General features: G+C 54.5%; 1 protein-coding gene across 1 annotated transcript in view; it reads left to right on the top strand.

The window, feature by feature from the left end:
- Positions 1–22,190, top strand: part of UMODL1 (uromodulin like 1) — a 64,957-nt gene extending 42,767 nt beyond the window's left edge. The window contains exons 18-25 of the mRNA XM_076008839.1: positions 2,426–2,639; positions 4,341–4,478; positions 6,238–6,557; positions 9,305–9,450; positions 10,095–10,331; positions 10,574–10,733; positions 12,771–12,855; positions 22,009–22,190. Of these exons, the coding sequence (XP_075864954.1) occupies positions 2,426–2,639; positions 4,341–4,478; positions 6,238–6,557; positions 9,305–9,450; positions 10,095–10,331; positions 10,574–10,733; positions 12,771–12,855; positions 22,009–22,190 (1,482 nt within the window). The remainder of the gene's footprint in view (positions 1–2,425; positions 2,640–4,340; positions 4,479–6,237; positions 6,558–9,304; positions 9,451–10,094; positions 10,332–10,573; positions 10,734–12,770; positions 12,856–22,008) is intronic.
- The last annotated feature ends 574 nt before the right edge of the window (positions 22,191–22,764 follow it).

Here is a 22,764-nt window from a genome sequence, read left to right as displayed (position 1 = left end):
GTGCTTCATTCCTTTTTATGGCGGGATACTATTTCGCTGCATGAACATACCAATTTTTATTCATCCATTCAATCATTGATGGACATTTGGTTGCTTCCTCTTCTATCTGTCAGGAATAACGCTGGTATGGTCCCTGCCTTAAAAAAATTATTTTTCCTCCTCCTCTTTCCATCCCCTCAACATTCTTTGGGATGCAATATTGTTGCAATTAGTAACAAATATTCTTTTTGATAGATGTTAGATTACTTTTTGAGGTATACAGCAGCAGTTCCCAATCTTTTTGGCTCCAGGGACTGCTTTCATGGTAGACAATTTTTCCATGGACCAGAGGCGGGGGGGGGGGGGTGTGTCTCAGGATGATTCAAGCACATCACATTTATTGTGCACTTTATTTATGTTATTATTACATTGTATAATGAAATAATTATACAACCCACTCTCCATAATGCAGAATCAGAGGAAGCCCTGAGCTGGTTTTCCTTCAACTGTACAGTCCCACCTGCAGGTGACGGGAGACAGTGATTTATTATGGTCTCTGTGCAGTCAGACCTTTCTGCTGATGATAAATCTGCATTTGCAGCTGCTCCCCAGCGCTGGCATCACCGCCTCAGCTCCACCTCCGATCACCAGGCGTTAGAACCCTCGCACGGGCAGCTTACACTCCTTTGAGAATCTAATAGCCCCGCTGATCTGACCGGAGGTGGAGCTCAAGTGTCGATGCGAGTGATGGGGAGCCGCTGTAAACACAGGTGAAGGTTTGCTTGCTGGCTGGAAGCTCACCTTCTGCTGTGTCCCGTTCCTACCGGGCCACGGGCTGGTACCGGTCCACAGCCCAGGGGTTAGGGACCACAAGTATAGAGAATGCACTTATCATAATCTGGCGATCTTGTTTGCATGGTGGAGATCTGACGTTTTAGCTTCCCCTTAGAGTGGCAGTTTGTAAGGTACAGAATGGGGGAGTTGACGTCGCCACCTAGTGGCCAGCTGTGATAACACGATGGCAGGTGCAAACCCCGCGGCCTTTCTCGCTGATAAATTGGATCGTGCTGCCTCCAGGAATTGTCCCCAAGGGGCCCCTTGGGATCTGGGATCTGACCTTATTTATTCTGGGATTCTCGGCTCCTAACCCAGTGTGTGGATTCGAGAGTTACTGATGGTTAGATTGATAATGTGCGTCACTATCTTCTTTAGGTTAAATAGTAGTTACGCGTAACATCACGCGTAAATGGTTCTGCCTAGCTCTAGTGGTCAGATGAGGCAGCTCCGTTTCCATCCCAAGTCTCTCAATACGTCTTTCCTCTTTGAACCAGTTCTCCTTTGCCCAATTTTGAGGATAGCTGTTTTTTTTTCAATTTGTTTAGAATTTCAGGAGAGGAAATAATCATGCAACTTAATTTCACAAATAGGATGTTAAGACACATATCTGGGAGGTGCTGGGTTGATGTGGCACTTGGTTCTTTGTCACTACCTAGCAAGGGGCCTGGAAATTTGCTTTGAGACCCGCTTGAAACGCAACTAAAGGTGACAGTAATGTAGGACTGTGACAACTCCCTCTGAGAGACAGACAGACAGACACACACACACAGTAATGACAGTAGCCATCTGAGTCAACCAAAGGCAGCTGGGTGTCTCTCTGGGGTCCGTAGCCTCTGACAGGTGATACTCAATCTGTTCCACAAATTTGTTAGAGTCCACAAGCCTGTGACTTGAGCCGTCGCTCCTCACGGTTTTTCTCTGCAAGGACAAACCTGGAGGCGCACTGTCCCCTAGGAGATTCGCATCATGTGGGCTCTCCAAGCTCGCTGCGAGGTTGTGTGTCCTTCTGGGCATTCTGACCGTGACTGGCAGGAGTGGAATGACACGGGTGTGCCCCGCAGTTCTGTGCAAAGTGGCCGAGCCTTTTAGAGGCAGACGCCGCCCGGCCTAATAGGGATGTGGGAAAAGCTCGCAGGGAAGCAGTTTGGGGTCAGCTGGGGAGGGAGAACGGCAGGGAAAATGTTAAGGAGTGGAAGGATTGTTCTAGAAAAAACACAGTGGGGGAGGCGGTCTCCTTCCCGATAGCCACTCTCTCAGTCCCCTGCCCCGCACCACTCTGAGCTGAGAGTGGCGGGCTCTGGATGTCCTCGCCAGCCCGGGCAGGTTGCAAGCCCGCCAGCCCCACACTTGGCGTGCAGACACCCCTCTGTGACCGTTTGCCGGTTGTGGGGGACAAGGACCCTTCTCAGCATCACAGACACTCCCAGGCGCTTGTGCGGGGCCAGCAGACGTGGCGGGCGGGAAAGGCACCCAGAACCGACCTGTGGCTTTTACCTTTGTGCCAAGGCCCAGCCCTGCTGCCGGGCAGGGTCCCAGGAGGGGCCACCTTGGGACAGACACCGTTTCCCCTCAGTGCGAAACGTCTCTTGCGAGGTCTATTTCTCCCAAGGTGCGGGACTCCTTGCCGGACACCCTGCTCCGGCACCTGGACGCCGGCGGGGTCAGGGTGGAGGTGGCCAGCGTCACCAACGGCAGCGTCGTGGTGGAGTTTCACCTGCTGATCGTCGCCGACCTGGATGTCCGGGAGGTGTCCGCCACGTTCCTAGCCGCCTTACAGAACGCGTCTCTGCTGGAGGTGGTCAGAGGCGACACCTTCCTATGGGGTAGGTGGAGGCCGGGCCTGGCGGAAACTCACCCACGTCCCGGAGCCAGGGGCAGCTGGAGCCCAGCGACTGCCCTGCGAGATGTGCCGTGTGCCCCTCCCGTGGGCTTTCCCCAGAATTAGATGAAAACGTGAAATATTAACAGCCTCCTCGTCTCTTTCGTAGCAACTATGATTTTTTTTTTTTAAGGTGCAAGGGTTGAACACGTCTTCGGGTCTCCGCAGCCAGACTTTCTCCCGGGCACCGTTTCCAAGGAGATCCTAGCAGAAATAATGAAAGAGGAAAGCAGGGAGAAAAAGGCAATTTAGATTCTTTTCTCATGGCGTACTGGAGCATAAATGATCAATGGCTTATAGTTACATGCACAAAAAATTGAAGACTTCTTTAAAATTGAAGATTAATACTTTGTGATTTTTGAGATGAGAAGGATTTCCCAAGGAAAACCAGATTTTCAGGGCAACAGGGTGAAATACTGACTACATAAAAATATAAATCTCCTATGTCAATCAAAGTAAAGGCACCACTATAAAACAAGCAACAAACCAAAAAAATCTTTTAAAATTTTGATAAGGAATTTGTATCCTAAATATACAGAGAGATCCTACAAATGGATGATAAATACCTGGAGCCTGGTAGCTAAATGCACAAAAGGCCAGAGTGGATGGTACATAAAAGCAGACACAATGACTAAGGTGTGATAATCAAAGACATTCCCATTAAAGTGATTGTTCTTTTTTGCCCATCAAATTGCAAAAAAGAGAAGATCTTTTTTTTCTGCTATTACTAATACCGACAAAAGTGTAGTGAGGCAGGCGCTTGCATACATTGCTGGTAGAAATAGAATTTGCTCACGCTGCCTGGAAACCAGTTTGGCAATATATGCCAAGAGCTTGAAAACTGTTCATTCATCTGGAGTCGGGAATATCTCTTCTAAGACTAAGGGAATAGATCTCGGCCTGGACCACGGTTTACATACAAAGATGTTCATCTTCAGTGTTACTTTGAAAGCAAAAGAATTGGGAATGACTCACGGCCATTTAGCACCAGCAGAGGAGCTAAGTTACGGCCTGTCCCTGCCGTGGGCTGCTGTGCAGGGGTGAGACGGCGGTCTGCCCAGGCGGAGAGTGCCGGTGGCCGCGGCAGGACACGCTCCTGGTCAGAGGGTGCCTGTGTGTTAAAAGACCAGAAGGAAGTAGATCAGCGCCCACGCGGGGGATTTGTGTTCTTTGTGGTGCTTTCTGGCCGCCACCCCTCTCCTGCAGGACACCTGCGTGCCTGTCCATAGCCACAGGTGGAACGAACATGGCCTGAGGGCCTTCTGCCCGGGTCGGTCCCTTACCTGGGTCCCGAGGCCTGGATTGTGGTGGGGGAGGGGCTGCTTATCTCCTGGTCACTCGAGGGACTGAACGGGTGACCCTGCTCTGCCCAGCGCCCCCGCCCAGCCCCAGGGCCAGACTCCTCCTTCCAGAACAGCCCTTGAGGGCGTCCCTTGCTGGCTCCCAGCCCCAACAGCAGAAAGTCTCCTGAACTCCCCAGAACCAGTGGCTGTCATGCGGTCTGATCTCGTCCGAGAGTTTCCAGTTTTGCCTCCTGAGATGCGCCTCCCCCAGCCCGTGTGGCAGTCGCCTGACTGCGTCTCCCCCTAGCAACCTGCAGGCCCCCAGGCATGCTTTCCTGTTCTGTTTCCTAAATGTCCTGCAGATTACGACGAGTGTGAGAGGAATGAGGATGACTGTGTGCCGGGGACGTCCTGTCAGAACACCCTCGGGTCCTTCACTTGCCGCTGTGAGGGCAGAGCCCCCGATTTCCATGTGGAATATTCTGGAAGACCCTGTGAAGGTAATATTCTCACAGTCCTTTTTCTGGAATACCGTCCCACGATCTGTTCATTGGCAGGCAAAGGGCTTCTTGTCCGAATGAGGTCAGCATATTTTCATGTCCTGGGCAAGTTTCCTCTGTGTGCATGTATGTGGTGTGTGTGCCCTGTTATGTGTGTGCACGTATGCTGTGTATGTGTGTGCACATGCGCACATGCATGTGGACAGGTGTGATGCATGTACATGTGCTGTGTTGGCTATGTGTGTGCATGTGTGTGCTGTGTCAGTGTGTGTACATGTGTGTGCATGTGTCTGTGCGTGCATGTCCCTCCCCATTCTGTCACACGTGCGGGCTTCTGGACGGTGCGTGATCTCCAGGTGCTGGCTCTGCTCTGTGGTGAGGAAACGTGCACATACGCTAGGTGTGAACCAGCAGGTGCTAAAGGACTATGGTGCAAAACAGCGCATGTGACAGCAACACGAGGGCAGTGGTTCTACTTGGCCACTGTCTCCACTCAGCACGCTTCCCAGTAAAGGGGGCCTTAGTGGATTTGGCAATGGCCCCAAGATGACCCCTGCCATCAGGGATCTGCAGTCAAGTTGGGGAGACAGACATTTATACCAGTGAGCCTAGTGTCACGGGGAGTGTAGAACACGCTCTGCTTGAGGTAGCCACAGCACGCAAAGAGGAGGCTAGGTTGCTTCAATCTGGGAGGGCTTCCTGGAAGTGGTGTCTTGGAGCTGGCCGTAAGGGATGGCTAAGGCAGGGTGTGTGCCGGGCGAGGACAGAGCTGGTGGAGGGCACGGTCTCCAGTGCTGGAGCCTGCAGGAGACGGGTGCAGAGTGGGAGGCAGGCAGCGGGGAGGCAGGTGCCGCCAGTGGTTTGGGCCGTGTCTCAGTGACGGGCTGAGCTGGGCGGGGCTGCAGAGGGCGGGACAGGCCCTGCCGGCAGATGACAGAGGGTGCAGGCCAGGCCTGCTGGGGAGAGCTGCCGCCCAAGGAGAGGGCGGGGTGCCCCCGAGCCCTGTCTTCCCTGGAGACCCAGGAGGGGCCCTAGAGAACCAGCAGGTGCATCAGAAGCCTTTACTGAGCCTCCTTGTGCTTCCCAGCGGTCCCCAACCTTTTCGACACCAAGGACAGGTTTCGTGAAGGGGGTGGGGGAGGCGGAGCTCAGGCATGATGCCAGCGACGGGGAGCGGCTGTAAATACAGACGAAGCTTCGATCCCCCACCCACTGCTCACCTCCTGCTGCCGCTGTGTGGCCCCTGTTCCGTTCCAAGTTTCATGGGAGACGATTTTCCTGCAGGGCAGCGGTGGGCAGTGGAGCTCTGTGGTCGGGTCCCTAGCAGGTCACGGACCAGTATTGGTCTGCGGCCCGGGGGTGGGGACCACAGTCCTAGACACTGGACCTGAGCGTGCATCGGGTGCAAGCAGGAGCAGGGAGCTGGGGTTCAGGGTCCCGAGAGGTGTTGTTACCCCGTCTTAGAGGTAGGCTCAGGGCCTCTGAGGGCAGACGACCTGCCGATGCCCACAGGCTTGGCACGTGCCCACTATTGGCTGCTCGGTTTCTCAGGCCTCAGAGCCCATGGCGACCCGGGCTGCCTGGGCTGGTGGAAACATGTAACGTGTGTGTGCATGTGTGCAGCCGTGTCTCAAACACGCAGTTCCCAGGCGTGGCTGCTGCAGGGTGCGGGGCAGCTCCTACCTGCTATTCCCCTGCCCCTCCGTGCCAGCCCCAAACACAGACCCACCCTTTGCTTTCCTCTCCTCATGCCTTGCAGGTGTCTCTCCTGGCAATGCAACCTGGGCCCCCAGCCCAGAGCAGACCCCAACCCCCACAGGGACCGGGGCTGCGCTCCTGCAAGGTGCCAGCCCCACCCCCCGGGGCCTGTCCCAGCGGCTGAACCTGACCGGGGCGGTCAGGGTGCTCTGCGAGATCGAGAAGGTGGCCATCGCCATCCAGAAGCGCTTCTTGCAGCAGGAATCCATCCCCGAGTCCTCGCTGTACCTGGGACATCCCTCCTGCAACGTCAGCGACAGCAACAGCACCCACGTGCTCCTGGTGGCCGGCTGGGGCGAGTGCGGGACCGTCGTGCAAAGCGTAAGGCCTGGGCCGGCCAGGCTGGGGACGAGCCCGGGGCGCAGGGCTCTGGGCTGCAGGGGTATCCATACGGGGAGGGTCCGCATCTGGCCGGGGACCAGGCAGGACCTTGCACCCAAGATCTGTGATGCTAAGCCGGGGACCCAGCACAGGGGTCAGGATAGGCTGCGTCCTCCGCCAGGGACTCGGCTGCATCCTGACATCTGTCCGGGGCTGTGAGCCCCACCCTACCAGAATCCGTTGCAGAGGGCCTGGGGCAGGCCTCAGAGTCAGGTTTAAAATATCCCCCCTGCACAGACAGGTAGAGAGGCCTGGGTCACAATGAACGCTCCTGCGTGTGCCCTCAGTACCTGCCCAGCTTGGCCACCCCAAGCACAAGGGCTGTATTCCAGGGCCCTGCTGGGCTGGTGGCAGGAGGAGGAGAAAACCAGCCCCTTCCACGAGTCCAGCCCAGGGCCCGGCCCCGGCGGGGCAGAAGCAGCCTCCGAGTGGCCATCCCCTGGAGAAGTGTGCTGGCCTGGGGCAGGACGTGGAGACGCAGTGCTGACCTGGCAGTGCCCAGGGCTCCATTCTGTGCCGAGGCCACAGCCTGGACCGCTCGGCCTGGGGGGCTGCGGCTGGGGGCGGGGCAGCGGGCCGTGCTGGGGAGCTGGTGTGTCGGCTGCAGACGGGGCTGGGGAGAGGCCCGCCTAGAAAAGGGGCCAAAGTGGTCCTGTGGGGCGAGTGGAGAGACCCAGGAGTGTGCCCTGGGTTAACAAGCTGGCGGTGGCCAGACTGGGGAGGCCGGGAGCTCAGACGTGGGGTCTGCCCCAGAGGCTCGGGCCAGATGGGCGGCTGGAAGGGTCTGGGTGTGGGGTGTGTGATAAAAATGGGACTGTGGGGATGGCTGGCAGAGAGCAGTGCCTGGCCAGGGGGCTGGGCAGGAAGGCTGTCCTCCCCCAGGACGCCGGACAGAGATGCCACCCCTGGCGGCTGGCAGGGACTCAGGGGGCTGCACCTGTATCCCTGAGGGCCTGTGAGCAAGCAAGGCCCTGCATTCTGGAGAAACGGGTGGGGAAGGGTGCTGCACCCCAAACCCTCTGCGGACCAGCTGGGGCTGGGTGGTCTGTGCGCAATGACATTTGGTCCCCTAATAGCTCAGCAAGGTCTACAGGGGGCAGGTTCAAAGTTGGCTCTGCCAGTGGGAGCTGGCCCTGTGCCCTGTGCCCTGTGGCTCTGCCTCTTCTGGGTGGACTCTGGACACACTCACTCGGAGGGACAGGTGGGACAGGTGGGATAGGTGGGATAGGTGGGACAGGTGGGACAGGTGGGTCAGGTGGGACAGGTGGGTCGGGTGGGACAGGTGGGATAGGTGGGACAGGTGGGACAGGTGGAACAATTGGAACAGGTGGGACAGGTGGGTCAGGTGGGACAGGTGGGACAGGTGAGTCGGGGGACAGGTGGGTCGGGGGGACAGGTGGGGCAGGTGGAACAGGTGGGACAGGTGGGTCAGGGGGGATAGGTGGGACAGGTGGGACAGGTGGAACAGGTGGGACAGGTGGGATAATTGGGACAGGTGGGTTGGGGGGACAGGTGGGACAGGTGGAACAGGTGGGACAGGTGGGCCTTCGCTGAGTTGGCGCAAAGCATGAAGACGCAAGCCAGAGCCACAGCACAGGGAGGCTGCGCCTGGAGGCTGATGGGTGATGGGTGGGAATGTGGCTCGTCCTGAGCATGGGCGCAGTCAGGGACCCATGGGCCCCGGGGCTGAGGAAAGAAGCCCACCCCAGAGAGGGCCCTAGAGGCTGGGGAGGGGCGCAGGCAGGAGATGGGGCACGGAAGGCAGCTCCGAGGGGTGGGTCAGGATGTGGTGGGTCAACGTGGGGGCGCCGGAGGCCGTGGCAGAGCAGGTGCGTGCACTGCAGAGTAGAGTCCACTTTCCTTGGGAGGTCTTGGACCCTCAGACGGGTCCCTGGGTTGAAGGAGCAACCCCCAAGTCTTCTCCGTGCCACCCCTTAAACTCACACAACTTAGAAACAACTGTCCACGTTTGCTTCACTTCCCTGAAGATTCCCAAGACGCTCTGGGGGAGAGACAGACAGGGTTAGCCAGGGCTGTTCCAGAGGGGAGTGGCAGCGTCAGTGGGCAGCACAGCTCCTACCCAGGGTCTGTGTGAGCCAGAGCTGTGCTTGGGCACGGTCCCCACAGTCCCCCTGCACCGAGACGCTCGGAACAGGACAGTCTCTGCCCAGGGTGCTCAGGGCGCCGTCCCAGGGGGAGTCAGGCCCTCCCTCGGGGTGGGGGCCCCAGATGGAGCCCGCAGCCATCACCCCTTCCTTGTTTATCTGAGCGGGACTGACACCTGGCCTGACAATGAGACCCGAGGGGTCTGGGGCAGGGAGGCAGAAAAGGGAAATTTGTCTCTTTCGAGCCGTCCAAGCCCTGGAACCCACAGGCGCTCTTGCTGGCTTTGGATGCTTGTTAGAATTAAGCTTCCCCAGAGAGGTGTTTGTGCAGAAACCACGGAATACACCCGGTTCCAGGTGCTGCCTCCTCTCAGTGACCAGGGCATGGGCCAGGAGCAGAAGCCAGACCTCGCGCACCCCTTGGCAGTTTATGTTAGGGAAAAATGGCCAGGGTTCAGCACTTTAGGAAAAAGGCTTATCAAAGAGTCTCCCCACCCCTCCCCCTGCACCTAGAGCGGGGTCCACAGCTGGGCGCGGGGCCTGCTGGGGCCGGGAGCCCACTCAGGCCCCGTCTGTGCTCAGAACATGACGAGCACGGTGGTGAGGACCACGCTGCGGAACGACCAGTCCCCGGAGGTGGTCATGCACTCGCTGAAGATCCTCAGCCCCATCCGCTGTGCCTTCCAGAACGACCTGCTGGCGTCCTCGGGCTACACCCCACAGTGGGGGTAAGTGGACAGGTGGCCCCTCTCCCCAGCCCGGCTCCTCTCGGGCAGTGCTACTTTGGGGGTTCTTTGGGGTTTCAACCACTTGCGAACCCTTCTTTGAGGCGGAACACACAGATGGGCAGTGACCGGAACTTGATTAATAATTGTCACTCCCTAATTTCTGTCCCCGCTTCCAACTCAGGACCCAGCAGAGAAAGCTAAATATACTCCCCTCGCCAATCCCATAGGGTGTCCCCAGGCCCCGGGCCACGCCTCCTCCGGGGCACACCTGAGCAGGTGCCCTTAGTGCCCCGCAGGTCCTCTCACCTGCGCCAGCACAGTGGGGGAGGCCACCCCACCATGCTGCAAGCTGGAACCAGTAGCCCCTGCGTGCTCCCACTTAGGTGGTCTTCCTGCACATCCGCGCTCCCTTGGAGGAGCTTTTGGGGGAGGGACAGGAACGAGAGGGATGTCCCATTTAGGTGGTCTTCCTGCACATCCGCGCTCCCTTGGAGGAGCTTTTGGGGGAGGGACAGGAACGAGAGGGATGTCCCACTTAGGTGGTCTTCCTGCATGTCCGCGCTCCCTTGGAGGAGCTTTTGGGGGAGGGACAGGAACGAGAGGGATGGGAGAAACAAGCCTCCTGAACGCCGCTCCCCTTGCAGGGTCTACACCATCATCGAGGACCTGCACGGCGCCGGAAGTTTCGTCACGGAAATGCAGTTATTTATTGGAGACTCTCCCATACCTCAAAATTACAGCGTGTCTGCCAGCGACGACGTCAAGATCGAAGTGGGGCTCTACAGACAGAAGAGCGGCCTCAAGGTGGTCCTGACGGAGTGCTGGGCCACCCCCTCCAGCAACGCCAGGGACCCGGTCACCTTCGGATTCATCAACAACAGGTGGGGCTCGGGCGGCACCCCTCACCTGGCCGTGGCGCCTGCTCTGGGCGCCGTGGGATTTCCGGGCCGGCAGTGGAGGGGACCTGGGTTTTGGGGGGACTGGTGAGGTGGCCGGTCCCCCGACGGCCACGGAGCCCGTGGGATGCTCGAGCGTCCTCAGACGCAGTTGTGAGCAAACTCGTCCGAGCACGAGGACAGCAGGGCCGCCTATATACAGCTAAGGAGCCCGTCCCCCTTCCCAGCTGCCCTGTTCCCAACACGTACACCAGCGTCATCGAGAACGGCAACTCCAACAGGGCCCAGTTCAAGCTGAAAATCTTTTCCTTCATCAACAACTCCATCGTCTACCTGCACTGCAAGCTGCGCATCTGCATGGAGTCCCCGGGGGCCACCTGCAAAATAGTAAGTGCCTTGCGTCCTAAACTTCCTGCATGGAGTCCCCGGGGGCCACCTGCAAAATAGTAAGTGCCTTGCGTCCTAAACTTCCCGCATGGAGTCCCCGGGGGCCACCTGCAAAATAGTAAGTGCCTTGCATCCTAAACTTCCCACATGGAGTCCCCGGGGGCCACCTGCAAAATAGTAAGTGCCTCCCATCCTCAACTTACCACCGGATGGATTCCCGTCCCTTATCGGCACAGGGAAAGTCCCCCTGACAATGAAAGCCGAGGCTTGCGTGGCTCTGGGGGTGACTTCTGGGAGGAGTCGCCGTGCCCTGCAGCCTCGGCCTCTGAGACATTCCAGGGCAGGCAGCCCCTGGGTGGAGAACCGGTGTGACTTGTGGGGCGTTTCGGATTCAGCGATGGCTAAACCAGGTGCTTCTTGAGGCTGTGACATTCGCTGCCTGTTGAGTCAGCGCTGCCCCTCGTGGTGCCTCTCCTCAGGAGGTTTATCGATGTTTAGGTGGAAAAATGCTATTTCAGTTTAATGTGATTTTTAGCAACGTTGACGGAACACACCAAGCATCAGCCGCTGCCATATTTAACAAGGTCTTTTCCTTCCCTAAGTTCAACATTCCTGTAGGGGTCAGGAATAATTTTGCATTCTCGTTTCCTAAGACCTTTGGATCGAAACCTGCTTTGTGGTCCTGAGGTTGGAGAGCTGTCCCTTGTGCCACAGACAAGCATGTGAGGTGACCACACGTGCCGTCACATGTTGTCTGAGCCAGAGGCCAGCGCAGCGTCCTCTACCGGCCTTTTGTTCAGCGACTGGAGTTTCTCTCCCCTTTGGAAGATGTGCTCGTTCCTGAGCTCATCCGAGAGGGTGACACTGAACCCCGAAGTTTCCCCAGGTGACCCGCCTCGGAGCGTGGGCAGGCCCTGGGGGACGGAAGAAACACAACGACGGCCGATTCTGTTGGTGTCCCTTTTGCTCACTCCATAGGTCTTCCTGAGCGGAATGGACGGAGGGGGCGGAGGGCCCCAATGCCAGTGGGCTGAGGGGTGCCCTGGAGTCTGTGCCTGGCTCCCTCAGATCTTCAGAAACCCTAAGACACTCGGCGGCCGCGGCCGCCTCTGCAGGGAGGGGCTCTAATCGGTCGCTGGCCCAGGGTCTCGGCATACAGTGTTTCTCTCCACGTCCCTGTAGGCTGGAGGCCGTATGAGTTTTCTAGGGCTGCTGTGACAAAGTGCCACACACCAAGTGGCTCACACAGCCCCCACTCGTCTCATATTCTGGAGGATGGAAGTCCAAGGTCACAGTGTCTTGGACTGGGGTCCAAAGGGGTATGAGGGAAGGCTCTGTCCCAGGCTTCTCTTTTAGCTTCCGGCGGCCGCAGGTGTAGGTGGCATTCTCCCTGTCTCTTGGCATTGTCCTCTCTCAGCGCATGCCTGCGCTGTGTCCAAAGGTCCCCTGTTTATGAAGATACCAGCCATGTTGGGTCAGAGCCCACTCTAATAACCTCATCTTAACCTGACATCTGTAAAGGCCCAGTTTTTAAATAAGGTCACATGCACAGGTACTGGGGGTTAGGACTTGGGTGTGGTTTTGGAGGACAGGCTGCACCCATCACAGGTGCACAGTAGCAGATTCCACAGTGTCACCGAGCCAGGGAGCCTCTTCTGTACGGCAAAGGCATCAGGAGGAGCTCTAGGCTGCAGTAGCCTCTGGAGAATGCAGGGGGACTCAGAGCTGGGACCACGACATGGTCCCTGAGGATATAAAGGCCTTTCTCCAGCTTGCTGCTCTCGGGTACCCCGCTTCCTCCAGTACCCCCCATGCCCAGGCCTCCCTTCCGTTGCACTGAGCACCATCCACTGGGCGGAGCCCCCGCTGCCCGCCGGCCCCGCCAGGTCTGCGCTCCCCTGTCTAACCTTATCCGCCCGGTGACTCCATACTCTAGCAGGATGCATGGGTGTGACTCAGCTTATCATCCCCATCGTGAGTTACTCTTCCGTGAACAGTGTTCGCCTAATTTGAACTTTCTCTCCTTTAAACAAACAGGATTGCAGTGATTTTCGACTCCTGAAAAGCAGTGACAGCTCTGCCACACACCAGACATCCTGGGGACCCCTCTTCCGGTCCGAAGGTGAGTTGATGACTTGGTCTAGACAACAAAAAGAAACGATGCAGCCGATGCCATTTCACCGTCGCGTGAACCAAAAAGCAGTTACGTGCTTTGAAATGTGATACGTGAGATTTTCTTAAATGACTTGTAATAGTGGCAATGACGGTAGCCAGTATTTGTCGAGAGCCGTACGTGCCAGTGTGTGCTAAGTTCTTTACGTGCAGGATGTGATGTGCCCGTTATTATCCCATGTTGCAGATGAGAAGACTGAGGCTTTGACAGCTCAAGTGCAAGTTTAATGCAATGCTTTGAGCAGCGTAACATGAAGCCAGTGAGCTTTTCTGACACTGCATAAACACATCGAGTGGGTTCTTAAGAGGAGGCACCTGAAGCCCTAACCAGGCAGTGTCAAGTTCTGGGCATGCGTGTGTGTGCGGGTGCACGGAAAAGCTGTTTTATTCAGAAGATGCCGAAAAATGGCATTTCTGTTCCCCCTTCAGTAGAAAACTTCCACCAGCCAATTATGTTGCATGTGTTTCCAAAACTCAGAATTGATTTTCCAGGAAAACATTTCATTTTCTATATGATCCATCCAATTGCTTTGGAAAAAGTATTGGTTTGAAGGAAATTGCTTAAGGTATTCAGACGGACACTGCCATAGTCCTCCACCTACTACCGTGTTTCCCCGAAAATAAGACCTACCCATAAAATAAGCCCTAGCAGGATGTCTAAGCAAGTGTGCAATAGAAGCCCTACCCTGAAAATAAGACCTAGTGCTGGGCGTGGCTACGCAGCACGTCTGCACAACCCGTGCATGTCGTCGCGGAGTGGGAAAGAAGACGAGCAGCCCTTCTCATCCGACCCGTGAGAGCTCTACTGCTCAACATGAGAGATTGGGGCCGATGGTTCTAAAGGAAATAGAATTGCAACAAATTCAGGATGGAATTCGGGCTTTAGAGAGTTATGGTGATGTTCCAGAAGAAGACGACTTAACTATATTTGAATAAATGTAGATAGTTGTACCATACTTAAAAAAAATAACACATCCCCTGAAAATAAGCCCTAGGGTGTCTTCCTGAGGAAAAATAAATATACGACCCTGTCTTATTTTCAGGGAAGCACGGTATGTGTCAGCAGCTCCCCTGTTCCTTTGCAATGTCCCCTGCCTGCCTCATGGTGTCCCTGTGAGTGCCCAACATGGTCACAGCAAATAAGAGTCCTTGCGAGGCTAAGATGCGTGGGGCTGGAACTAGGCTCCCTGGACTCCAAACCTGGCTCTGACACTTCATAGTGATCGTGCGACTTTGGGCATGCTCCGTGTGAATTGCGCCCCGTTTGCCTCGTATATGAGTTGGGGACAGTGGTAATTCCCGCTTCACACAGGCCTGCCCCGTAGGCGTCACCGGGTGTGTGTCAGTTGTCCTTTGCAACCAGCAAGGGCCACGCCGGCATAACCAGTGCAGGGGACGCCAGGGTGCTAAGGCGTGACTGGTCAGGCTCAAGGACGAGGACTGAATCATTCGTTTGCTCATCATTCTTTCTCACTGTGCCGTGGCTGCTGCTGGATCCGTGCCGTCATGCAAACACACGGAAAGATCGTTCACACGCGGAACCTCCCAGTAGGCGGGGCTTCGCTAGCATATTAACAGGGGCTTTTGTAGCATATTAACAGAGACACTGCTGGGGACGGCAGGGCGGGAAGAGGCTGGCAGACAGGCCCCTTCAGGAGGACCTGGCCCCTGCCCAGCCCTGTGCACCCACACTCTGTCCCCACCATCGCCGTCCCTTCCACGCTAGGGAAGAGATGAGGACAATTCGGAGATCTGGGGGTGGGGGTGGGAGGCGTATGCTCACGCAGCTGCACCTGGACCGGGGGTCTCTAGTGCAGGTGCCACCTGCTTATAACCGTCACCTCTGTCCCCAACGGGCTGGGCTGACTTTGCTTTGAGCCCTCGCACCAGGTGTGCGGTGTCCTGGGCTGCCAGGACAGCCCAGGACACAATCTGGCTGGCCTAAAACAACAAAGATTTATCTTCTCACCATGCTGGAGGCCAGAGGTCCCAAATGAAGGTATCGGTGGCACCCTGGTCCCCTGAACGCTGCAGGGAGGACCCTCCCCCCCGCCCCCGCCTCCTGCCAGGCTCTGCGGGTCGTGGCCGATCTTTGGTGTCCAGCCTCTGCCTCTGTCTTCACTTGGCCTCTCCCTGCGTGTCTCTGTGTTCGCACAGCCGTCTCTCCGCAGGACGCCGGCCACACTGCGCTGGGCCCGGCGGCTTCAGTTCGGCATCATCTGCATGAATCGTATCCACACCATTCTGTTTCCAGATAAGGCCACACCCCGGGGGTTAGAATTTCAGCACATCTTTTTTGGGGAAACCCAACTGAACATGTGATAGTGTGCACTGCAGTCCGGGCACCTCCCTGAGCGTGTGCTGCCGACACGTGACATGTCAGCACCGGCAGTCTCGCGCTGAGCTTCTGGAAATCTCCGTGATGGCTGCTCCACTGAACGACCCTGCGTCACACTCATCAGAGGGTAGAGGGTCTGAGGCTTGGGTCTGTGGAGTGCTCAAATGCCCCTGCAGGGAGGGTCCAGAACAATGACTGAGGTCAGCTTTTTTTCTTTTTATTTCAGCATATTATGGGGGTACAAATTTATTCAAATAATGCCTATGCTCCCCCTCCCCCACCCCAGGTCAGCGCTTCAAGCGTGACCATCCCCCAGACGGTGCACATCTCACTCCTTATGTATGTATATACCCATCCCCTCCTCCCCCTCCCATCCGCCCAATACCCAATTACTGTAGTTCCTATGTGTCCACTTAGGTGCTGCTCAGTTAATACCAATTTGCTGGTGAGTACATGTGGTGCTTGTTTTTCCATTCTTGGGATACTTCACTTAGTAGAATGGGTTCCAGCTCTACCCAGGAAAATACAAGAGGTGCTATATCACCATTGTTTCTTAGAGCTGATTAGTACTCCATGGTATACATATACCACATTTTATTAATCCATTCATGAATTGATGGGCACTTGGGTTGTTTCCACAGCTTTGCAATTGTGAATTGTGCTGCTATAAACATTCGAGTGCAGGTGTATTTTTTGTAGAGTGTCATTGGATCTTTTGGGTAGATGCCCAGTAATAGGATTGCTGGATCAAATGGTAGATTCACTTGTATCGCTTTAAGGTATCTCCATATTGCTTTCCACAGAGGTTGAACTAGTTTGCAGTCCCACCAGCAGTGTAGGAGTGTTCCTCTCTCTCCTCATCCACGCCAGCATTTATTGTTATGGGACTTTTTGATAAAGGCCATTCTTACTGGAAATAAGTGATATCTCAGTGTAGTTTTGATTTGCATTTCCCTGATGATTAGAGATGTTGAAAATTTTTTCATATGTTTGTTAGCCATTATTCTGTCTTCTTTAGAAAAGTTTCTGTTCATGTCCTTTTGCCCATTTTTTGATAGGGTTGTTTGATTTTTTTCTTGCTGATTTTCATGAGTTATAAGTAGATTCTAGTTATCAGCCCCTCATCAGATGTGTAGGATGCGAAAATTTTCTCCCATTCTGTAGGTTGTCTGTTTACTTTCATGGCTATTTCTTTGGCTGTGCAGAAGCTTTTTAGTTTGATCATGTCCCATTTATTTATTTTTGTTTCTGCTGTGATTGCCTTTGGGGACTTCTTCATAAACTCTTTGCCTAGGCCGATGTCTAGGAGAGTGTTTCCAACGTTTTCCTCTAGAGTTCTAATAGTTTCATACCTTAGGTTTAAGCCTGTTATCCAGGTGAGTGAGTTTTGAGGTGAGAGGTGAAAGGTGTGGGTCCTGCTTCAGCCTTCTACAGGTGGCTATCTAGTTTTTCCAGCACCGTTTATTGAAAAGGGATTCTTTTCCCCAGCGTATGTTTTTGTCTGCTTTTGTTCCCTCAGACTTTACCAGTCAAGCCTAGCGAGCAGACCTAACCGGCCCCGCCCGGGCTCACCGTCCTCATCCACGGCTGGCTCTCCAGTCAGCCCCTGCAGACCCTGTGACGCCAGACCCCAGCGACCCCTGCTTTTAGCTCAATAATTAAGACACCTTTCATCTCAGACACTGGCCACAGGACCCTCTGAAGTTCTCCTGAAGTTGTTGCAGACCCCATTCATCCCACAACCCGCTATCGAAGCCCTCGCACCCCCAGCCACTCGGGGAGACGATTTGAGACTGTTCCCCCCCTTCCCGCGACAGACGCCTTTTGCATTAAATTTCCTTTCTCCCTTGGCGGTCCTCGTTGTCTCAATCATTGGCTCTTTGTGCGGAGAGTGAAGGGACCTAGGCCGGACCCCTTTTGGGCTTTGGTAACAATTTGGGGGGCTCATCCGGGGTTGTGCTGCTGGTGGCTTGGTGTGGGCACAGTGGGGGGAATCCCTCAGGCCTCCCGGCGCTGCCCGCGGTGTTTCTGCCAGAGGTGGCTTTCGGTTTCTCCCACCGGCTCGGCGTCATCACCAGCTTCACGTGCATCCCCGATTGCCTGGGAGGACTGGATCTCTGAATTTCGGCTGTGGGTCTGGGTGGGCGAGTGACCCTTGCAGGTGCCACCCAGGCAGAGGTGCCCTCTCAGATTGGAGGGTTCCGAGGGGAGCTCCCATGTGTGAGAGTGGAAATTGATCTGTCTTGAGTTGGCATGCCCAGGACTTGGTGGGTGGTGGGGAGTGCGGTTTGTTGGAAGCCTCTCTTTATACTGGGTGTTTATCTGGGTTGGTGTGTGTTATGTCAATGTAGGGCCTGCTAAGTTCTCTGTCCCTCTTTTCTTTCCTGCTTGCTTTGAATTTGCTGTTGCTAAGTTCACAGCCCAAGGTCTAGGAGGTTGAAAGATACCTTCAGTGGTATTTTCTCTTGTGCCTTGTTCTAAGGTCTGAGAGTTTAAATGACCCCCCTGTCTTAAGGTCTGGAAGATTAGAAGACATCTCTGTCCTAAGATCTGGAAGGTTAGAAGACATCTCTGTCCTGAGGCCTAGGAGATTGATAGACATCTCATCCATGGAGGCAACCTGGTTGACATGCAGAGATGCTCACGGTTGGAAAGGGAAAGAGAGGGATGGAGACATAATGTATATAGGGTTATGTGGAACTGCAGCGGGTCTCATGCCTGGTGTTCCGAGATAGAAGCTATTGAAACTTTGTGTGCATGTGCATGTGTCTAATGTTATGTCTACATGGTACCAACTTGGCTTATGAAAGAGCACTCATAAGTTAAGTAAATAAGCCCAAATGCTGTTTCAGTGCACATGCATTTAGTAATCTTTGGTAGATAAGCTCTCTATCATCTGATATTAACAATGCTGTTAGGGATTTAGAGCTGCCTTGGGAGCTGTAGTCACAAGAGCTTAAATCAAAGCAGAGGCTTCAGGTATGCCTTTGGTCTTGCTACACATAAGTTGGAAAATGTTCTGAGCTTACTTGAATGCTTATGTTTGCTTTCTTGGTAGGTTTTAGGTTTAAAAGTAGTAATTACACCTGTATTTTGTGATTGTTTCTTGGTCTGTGTTTTGAAATTCTTTCCCCCAATTTTATTTATGAAGGTGTTTAGATATTGAATTTGTATAGGCATTGAATGATTTTGTTAAAGACACAATTATTCACATTCATTGTATAAACCTACCAAAAGAGTTAATAGGAAAATAACTTGATTTGTCTGACATTTGAGTTTTCGTAAGTAATCTAAACTATTAAATTAGGTGAATGCAAATGATATAAATGATTATTAATGAAGTTTTCCTAAAAATTATAAGGTGGTTTAGAGTCACCTTTCCTCTGTTCAAGGTCCTAGTCTTCTAGTTTCTTGCTCCTTTCATAATGTCCACACACTGTTCTTATGTCTGATTAATTCAAGTGAAGAATGTTTTTCTTTACCTTTTGGTAACTGGCCTAAGAAACAAAGATTTTTGTTTTATCAAGATAATTCCTATGCTCTTATTAGGTTTTTGATTACTTGGGAAAACTGAGCTTTAAAAAGTTAAGGTTTTTATACGCATCTACCTTTCTGTGTTGCCTTTGAAGTCTTGATCATCACTCTTGGTTAAATGAATTGCTATTATTTTACAATGACCTGTGATTCTGCTTTGATCAAATATTTTGAGACCATTTATATGGTTTTTAAAATAGCCTCATCTTGATCATTATTTGAAGGTCCAAGGATTGATGTTGAAGGTTTATTCAGTACTCCCTAATAATAGATGATGTCATGTCAACAAATTTTACTTTGGGATGTTGGTATTTTAGAGAGACCTAATTAATTGACATCTTTATGCAGATGTGTTCTAAACTTCTATTATAGTTACATAACTTAGAAAAGGTGTTACATTACTCAGAATAGCAAGTCTTCATAACTTCTTTGCCTAAATTAAGTCTTTGACTTACTCTCCTCCTTCTCTGAGGGCACCTGGGGACGTGGCCTGTCCCTCCAGTACCTGCCAAGGTGCCCAGTTTGGTCTGTTCCCAGCAGGGCAACTTCCGTTATGGCAGGTCCCCACAAGGGAATCAAATGAAAACAGACAACCTTCTGGACTAATGTGGATTCATAGAAATAAGACAGGAGGCAGTTGAGACTCCATTAGCCTTTCTAGAAAGAATTTTAGAAGCACACAGTTGTAGACCTGGAGAACCCTGAAAACTTATGACCTTTATTGGTCAAAGTACTTGGTACCGAGCAAAAGTCACAAAAATCGGAAAGTGGCTCAACCTTGCCAGTATCTCACCTGGCTGAAGTAGCCTATGGGGTTTTTCAGACCGAAGAGCAATAAAAGGGAAATAAAATGCATGGAATGAAACAGCAGGCTAAGTCTCGGCTGGAGGAAGGGCCCAAGCTGGAGCAGGGGTGGGAGGCTGCCCTGCAACTGGCCGGGCTACATGCAGAAGACAGAGACCAGTAGGAGCCCAGGGCTCCCCAAACCTCCCAGAATTAGAACCAGTAATTAACATCTGCTACCTGGGGCCCAGGGTAACAATTAAGGCAGAGACAGGCTGGGATTTTTTGATATTGGGGATGAGAAATTCTTTCTGGAATGCGCTCTGCTCTCCCACTGCCGGGTCTAGATCTTCTACATTGCAGGCTCAAGTGACCTTTTAGCCTCCAGAACATGCCTGCACCTGGCAAGTGGCCCTGCCCTCCTGGCCTTTCCTCTGGACCACGTCAGCCCTGAGCCATGCTCTACTGGAGGCCCTGGGAGGGCACAGGTGGAGCCTGTGAAAACCAGGAATTTCTCCCCCAACTCAGGCTGTGCCCATTAGAGCTTCAAGCTAAGGAGGGTCTTCAACCCTAGTTTCAGCCGTTTTGGAGCACGACTGCTGCTGACTTTTGTCTCCTTACAACACCTCCGTACTGCCGGCTCAAAAATGTGGAACCCGGGGAAACTGGTGTGCTCAGGATCTAAGGCCACCCTTTAGGGTGTCCCAGGTCTGCTCTCTGCCAGAACCCCACCTGCTGCTTGCTGGAGGGATGATGGGAAGATGATGTCGTGGGATGTGAGCAGGGAAGTTGAGAGAGAGAGAGTTCTAGAAGACATACCTCGGGGAGGAAAACCAAAGAGGAACCACACCAGGCAGGCGGGAAGACTGGTGCGCCAGGAACAGAAAAGGCCAAACGCTGAACTTGGAGAAACAGTGAACTGGCTCTCGGGTACAAAATAATTAGGCGTCAGTGTAGATTTCTAGCTGCCCCTGAACCTGCTGGGATGGTGCTTGTGGCTGATTTTGGCTGCAGACGGTGCAATCAGAGCGGCCCCTCCCGCTGCTGGTCCCTTCAGCTCCTGGGGTGCCGGCTCAGGTGCCCCAGATTTTAATAAACTATGACTAGATTTTTGATTGACATCATGAGTGTGAATCAAGAAACTAACGTAACCAGGGACAAAGTACTGTGCCTTGCCTTGCTGAGAATTCAGGTGGGCCCCAGGAGCAAGGTGGCTCTCAGCCCCTCTGAACTTTTGTGTGGGAACCACCCTGGGGGGCCTCTCAGCAGGAACAGCCTGAGATTGTCTGCCCCCGGCAAGGGTGGTCGTTCATACGTAACCCAGCCAGGCGACATGCTAACTAGTGGCTCCAAGCCAGGAGACTGGGCACTGCTTAAAACCCGGAGAACCAACACCTGAAGGTCAGCTGGAGCCACAGTGGGCTGGTGGTCCCTTTGGGGTGCTCCTGACCACCCACTCATCAGCCAAGCACATGGTCCCCAGTGACCCAAACAGAGAACCACGCCAGCCTGGGCCTGTGAGCCGTAAGTGATCTTCAGTTACTCTGAACCAGGCCTCCTAACAAGAAAATAAGGTGTGTGGGGCCACGGGTACTTCAGGTCATGGACCGGACACTTTTGCTCTGGCTCATACCCCAGCTGTGTCCCAGGTCAGCAGGACACAGCCAGGTGGAATGACCCCTCTTGGCCAAGGCTTGTCCCAGGATGCTGGGCAGGCTGAGCTGTCTTCACTGCTGTGCTCTCCTGGGCTTTGGACACCTGCCCTGTCATCTCTGATACCCCACAGGTACACGGGCACACACCTGCCTGTCATCTCTGATACCCCACAGGTACACGGGCACACACCTGCCCTGTCATTTCTGGTAACCCATAGGTACCTGGGCACACACCTGCCCTGTCATTTCTGGTACCCCACAGGTACCTGGGCACACACCTGCCCTGTCATTTCTGGTACCCCACAGGTACCTGGGCACACACCTGCCCTGTCATCTCTGGTAACCCTCAGGTACATGAGCACACACCTGCCTGTCATCTCTGGTAACCCACAGGTACACGGGCACACACCTGCCCTGTCATCTCTGTTAACCCATAGGTACCTGGGCACACACCTGCCCTGTCATTTCTGGTACCCCACAGGTACCTGGGCACACACCTGCCCTGTCATTTCTGGTACCCCACAGGTACCTGGGCACACACCTGCCCTGTCATCTCTGGTAACCCTCAGGTACATGGGCACACACCTGCCCTGTCATTTCTGGTACCCCACAGGTACACAGGCACACACCTGCCCTGTCATCTCTGGTAACCCTCAGGGACATGGGCACACACGTGGGCCTCACTTCCCGGTACTTGGGGCCAGCCACATCCGGATAGCAGGTGGAGAGCCTGCTCTGTTCCCGTTCCTCCTGGTCTGGCCAGACTCTCACCTTGTGCCTGTCCACCCTCCAGGGGAGTCTCCGGGTGCAGAGCCAGGCCTGGGCGCCGGCTACGTCGTCCTCATTGCGGTGGCCGTCCTCATCCTGGTGGCAGTGGCAGCCGCCCTTCTGATCGTGCGCTACCAGAGAATGAATGGAAAATACAGCTTCAGAATCAGGTCCAACAACTTCAGCTACCGAGTGTTCTCCGAATGAGAGTGCCGGCCGGCTCGGAGGTGGGTTTGGAGGGAGGGTGTCTGGTCCGCGCCCTGCCTCGGCCGCCCCGGGTGACGGCAGAGCGGGTTTTGGCACACATCGTGCGGCCCTTGCTGGAGGTGCGTCCTCCCTCCCGAGAAAGCAGCAGGAGCAGTGGAGGAGGGAGAATGACAGGTGGCCGGTTGATGACAGGCTGTGTAAGCCACTGTGTGCCACAGAGCCAGGGGCAGCGCCACGGGGTCAGGGCAGGGCTGCGGGCCCTGCCTCAGATCCCAACTCCAACACCCACTTGCTGGGCAAGGTCCTAGGCCTCTCACTGCCTCAATTTACTCACTTGTCAAGGAGAGAGTGTGATGACAGTCCACATCATACACAGCCGTGTGAGAACCACAGGAGGAGATGCGCAAAAGGCCCTTCCAGGGTGGCTGGCACGCCGAGAACGCTCACCAGTCCTGTGGCTGTCCTCGGTCATGTGCCCGCTGTGGACGCGCAGGGCGCCCGCCCCACCCGCGCGCGGCCCTGGCTGCCCGCCACAGCCACGCTTTCAGAGCTCTGAGCATGAAGATGCTTTTCC

This window comes from Microcebus murinus, chromosome 1 (assembly GCF_040939455.1).
Source record: "Microcebus murinus isolate Inina chromosome 1, M.murinus_Inina_mat1.0, whole genome shotgun sequence".
NCBI lineage: Eukaryota > Metazoa > Chordata > Mammalia > Primates > Cheirogaleidae > Microcebus > Microcebus murinus.
The sequence above is the reverse complement of the archived record's forward strand: the minus strand, read 5'-3'. Positions and strand labels throughout refer to the sequence as shown.